This window comes from Elephantulus edwardii, unplaced genomic scaffold (assembly GCF_000299155.1).
Source record: "Elephantulus edwardii isolate Elephantulus edwardi_28Jun2011 unplaced genomic scaffold, EleEdw1.0 scaffold00013, whole genome shotgun sequence".
Classification (NCBI taxonomy): Eukaryota; Metazoa; Chordata; class Mammalia; order Macroscelidea; family Macroscelididae; genus Elephantulus; species Elephantulus edwardii.
This window is the reverse complement of record NW_006399763.1, coordinates 960945-965564: the sequence shown is the minus strand read 5'-3', so window position 1 is coordinate 965564 and position 4620 is coordinate 960945. Positions and strand designations below refer to the sequence as shown.

The following is a 4620-nucleotide window of genomic DNA, read 5'->3' as shown; positions in this document are numbered from 1 at the left end:
CTCAAGGTCATATTTTGGTTGCCTCGGATTTGGTTTAATTTTCCTCAGCTTTAGCTTGAATGTCCTCACAGGACAGCCACCAGACCCCGCAGACCCACCCTATCTTCCCAGGTAATCAGAGACGCCAAAAGCACGCGACATCCGTTCCGGCAGAAAGGTCAAAACAGAGGCTCGGCTCTGACTGGCTGAAGTTAGGCACCTACTTGTTGATAGAATTATAAAATTGAACAGAATCAAATTATTTTATGAACCCTTAGAGATATTCTTTTGGTCTCAAGAGGGTGAGAGTTTACCAAAGTTTGTATTGTTTTTTCTTTTATAAACTACATTCTTACTATATGCCCTTTAATCATAGTTGGGAAAATGTCATTTCCTTAGTGCTTTCATCATGCACAAAGATCACTTTATCCAGTAAAGATATGCAGAGTATATGTAGCACACGTCTATATCCTGAATCTGCAATCTCTTTGTTTCTTTCACTCCATCTAGTAAGGATTATTGATGTGTACTGAAGATACTAACACTGTCCTGAGCACTGCCCTAACCAATCACAAAGTCTCCAAAGAATTTTCAGCTCTTTAAATATTCTTGATAAGTGATTAATATTGATTTCATGCTGACTGTGGCATTATAAAAACCAGAATGCTACGTTTTTTAAAAAAGACCACATTAGGACTTAAAATTGATGGTGAATGAATGTATTCCCAGTTGTTTTCACTGGATACCTACCCTTATTTTTGTCTTTAAATCCTTGATGAATTTTTTCCTGTCTAATTTTTTCTTTTGTTTCAGTTTCCACTTTTCAACATGGGAAGGAAGAATACGATCAAAAATATCTTGGTCATCAACTTGGATAATAACAGCAGCATCTGGGAAAAGTCCATGCTCCCCTAGAAACTGGACCTCCTCCCGAGTACGAGGGAAGCCATCCAGTATAAATCCTGTGGAACTAAGAGGACATTTTCATATATTTTTCTTCTTTTCTCAAAATAGCATAGATTATGAACAGATATTTTAAAAAATAGAGAAAAATTTCAGCTTTATATAATGTGTGATGAACAGTTTAATATTTCTATTTGTATACACACGGTGTTTCTTCTCTCAAATATACTGATTTGAATTAAAAGTACAATATTTTACAGACCTCTGGTGGCTTAGTTGTAAGAAATTACATTGCCAACCAGGTGGTTTGAATACATCAGCTGCTCCATGGGAGAAAAGTCTCGCTCCCATGTGATTTACAGCCTCTGAAATCCCACTGGTGGTCAGCTGTGAGTTGATCCAACCTGATAATACAGAACAATGACAGCATTTTACATCTATAATATGAAAGTGTAACCAGTCAAACTGTTAGAAGCTTATTATAAGTTACGAAATGATCAAAAGGGAAACTAAAGTTCTCAGCTTGAGAACTAGGAGCACACACACAGCCTAATAAACATATCACCTTGTATGCAATGAGTACATCTGGCCGGTATGCATCTGGCAGAAAACAGCAAATATTGTCTTTCCAGAAAGATGATGATGAGAGAAGGATGGTCAGTCTCCTCTCAAGTGATTAACTGCCTCTGAAAACCTGCTGGAGGGTCAGCTCTGGGTCAGTGGCGACCCAACAACAAAACCCTTGTTGTTCTCCATGCCCTCAAGATTCCTGTTGTGTTCTGTGAGTGGGACCTGGCCAAGTTTGATCTGCTCTGCCATGAGTCTTTATTGTTCAGCTAGCCTATCTTGGTCAATAGGATCTAGGAAAGAATTGATACAGTGGCATTTGCTTTGCCCTATCAGGGATTCCTATGGAGAGTTCCAGAACTTGATCCTGGAACCATCACACTTTGGGGTGGTATATAATAAAGAATTTGTCTGGCCCTTGTTCTCATTTCCTGAGGAGGTAACCTTTAAACTCTGGTATACCCCAAGTGACTGGAGTGATTTTGTTATTAATTTTGAACTCCTGTACTATACGTAATAGCGTATGCTAACAAGGTGACTTCTGGTAGGTCCCTTAATGTTTTTATACTAACAAAATGACTCATGCCAGAAAAAATAATCATGCGATTAGAGTTTTGAGCCATATGGCATCTGCCTCTCTCTTCACCAGGGAAAGGTGGCTAGAGGTTGATTTCAAGCACACGGTCAATGATAGGCACACTCATACCTATACAAAGCAGCCCAATTACAACTCTGAGCTCCCAGGTTCAGGCGTGCTTCCCTGGTTGACAGTGTTCTATGTACAGCCATGTGCTAGTAGAGTGACATGTCTTTGAGGACATGGAAGCTTAGTGTTTGGGGGATTCATAGCCTTTGTCTAGTTCTGTATACTTTTTAAAATACATTTTATACTGGTTTTCTTACAAAGTTTGTATATATTGTTTTTCATATTGGATCTTTCCCTTCCTCTCCCTCCCTATCAAAATGTGTGAATCTATGATTTCCCCCTGCCCATCCTCACCCCTCTGCTCCTACTCTCCCCCTCCTTGGGACCTCATCCCGTTTTACTAGTTATCTTTCCATTTCTACAGTAATGGTCTTATACAGTATTTATCCTTATGCGACTGAGTTAGTTCACTTAGCATAATGCTCTCCAGTCCCTTCCAAGTTAGGCAGTAATTTTCAAAATCATTGCTCCTACATGCTGTGTATGTGTGTATGTGTGTATTTGTGAATGTACCACAATTTCTCAATCCATTCAGTTGTGGTTGGACGTTTTGACTGTTTCCATGTGATGGTAAATATAATGCTGTTATGCATACTGGTGTGCAAATCTTCATTTGTGTCTTATTTCTAATTTTCTTGGGATATATTCCAAGCAGTGGAGTAGCTAGGTCATATGGAATTTTTATTTATGAGGAAACATCAAATTGTCTTCCAGAGTGCTTGTACCATTTTACAATCCCACCAACATTGTATAAGAGTTACTATCTGTCTACATCCTCTCCAATATTTATTACTTGCTGTCAAACTTTGCCACTGTTACTGGTATGAGATGGTATCTAGTTGTGGTTTGACTTGCATCTCTGTTATTGCCAGTGACTTTGAGTATTTACTCATGTGTCCTTTGGCCATCTGAGTATCTTCCTCTGAGAAGGGTCTTTCCATGTCTTTTGTCTATTTTGCAACTAAATTGTCAGTCTTTTGTCTTGTGGAGGCCCTGTAGGATTCTGTAAACTTCTGTTATGAGACCCTTGTCTGAGATGGTATTGCCAAATGTTTTTTGCCCAGTCAGTAGGTTGTCTTTCTGAACCTTTTTATCTAGGAAGGAGGAGTGGCTTCCACTTCCACAATAGCTTGCCTCCGAAAACCCTGTGAACCTGGAGAGAAGATGAAAGGCACCCAGGCGTTAAGGACTCTCCTTCATAAGGTCGCTATGAGTCGCCTGCGACTCGACAGCACCTAACAACAAAAAACAACATTTTTTTATAATAAAAGTAAGCATAGAACTTTCAATGTACGCTATGAGAACTTCTAGTGAAACCTAAATTATTATTAGTAAGAACTTGTATATTATAAGCAACTGATCAGAGAGTGGCCTCCAAAATTGTGCCTGGTGCCTGGAGTGAAATGAGGCCAACCTTCTAGACAACTTGGTCTATAACCTGTGAGTCAGGACCAACTGCAGGTTGCTGGTGTCGAAAGAAGTTTGCAGGTAGATAGATAAAGGAAGGAGTTGTATTATAGAAGCTCTGGTGACCTAGTAGGTAAGGAGTTGTGCTGCTAACACAAAGGCAGATAGTTTGAATCCACCAGCAACTCTACCAGAGAAAGATGGGCAGTCTCCTCCATATGATCGATTTAAAGTCTCTGAAAACCCACAGGAAGATGAACTATGAGTTGGTTCTGACTCAGCAGCACATAGCAGCAACAACAAAGAAAAGGGAGGTTTTACATTCTAGTAATCTGGACATTCTTAACTTTTCCCTGTTTGATGCCTGGATTGTTTCTGGCATCTGGCAAAGGGATAATACTATGGGGTGTTATGAAGTGGATTTAAGTGTATAATAAAATATGTGAAAGCTGGAGCCTGTATAAAGCTGAAATCTATTTAATCAAATGATCTGTAGGGAATTGCATTGTAATCCAAAAGTGATGTCTCTCTGGCAATTTGAATCCACTCCATGAAAGATGGGTGATCTTCTTTGATGCCATTTAGAGCCTTTGAAAATAGTCTAGAGTGTCAACAGTTCTAACTTGATGGCAATGAGAGGTGAGTTTTCTTGCTTTTTATTGTTTGTTCTCATATTTAATACTCTGGTTTGCAACAGACTAAACAAGTGGAATTGGTGCAACAGAATTTTAATTAGGTACATTTTCATAGCTGTATATGGGTCTTGCTTAAGCTTAAGAACTTACTGTTAATTATGAAGTGAATGGTAACAAGTGTGTGTTCATCAGAAAGATGGCCAAATTATCATTCACGGTTGTTTGTACTTGAACATATGTTCAAGAAAATGTTCTCTTTGGTGTGGGTAGATTTGTCTATTAGAAAAAAAAATTTAATCTCTCTCTTACAGCAACACTGTTGTTGTTGTTATGTGCCATCGAGTCACCTGCGACTCATAGCAACCCTATTTACAACAGCCCTAAACCCTGCTCTAACCTGTGCCAATCTCACTGCCTCTGACA

At 39.1% G+C, this 4620-nt stretch overlaps 1 protein-coding gene across 1 annotated transcript in view; it reads right to left on the bottom strand.

Moving 5' to 3' along the window:
• AK9 (adenylate kinase 9) overlaps positions 1–4620 on the bottom strand; it is a 233855-nt gene that overhangs the window by 46205 nt on the left and 183030 nt on the right. Inside the window, exon 26 of the mRNA XM_006881222.1 lies at positions 730–949. Coding sequence (XP_006881284.1) covers positions 730–949 — 220 coding nt within the window. The remainder of the gene's footprint in view (positions 1–729; positions 950–4620) is intronic.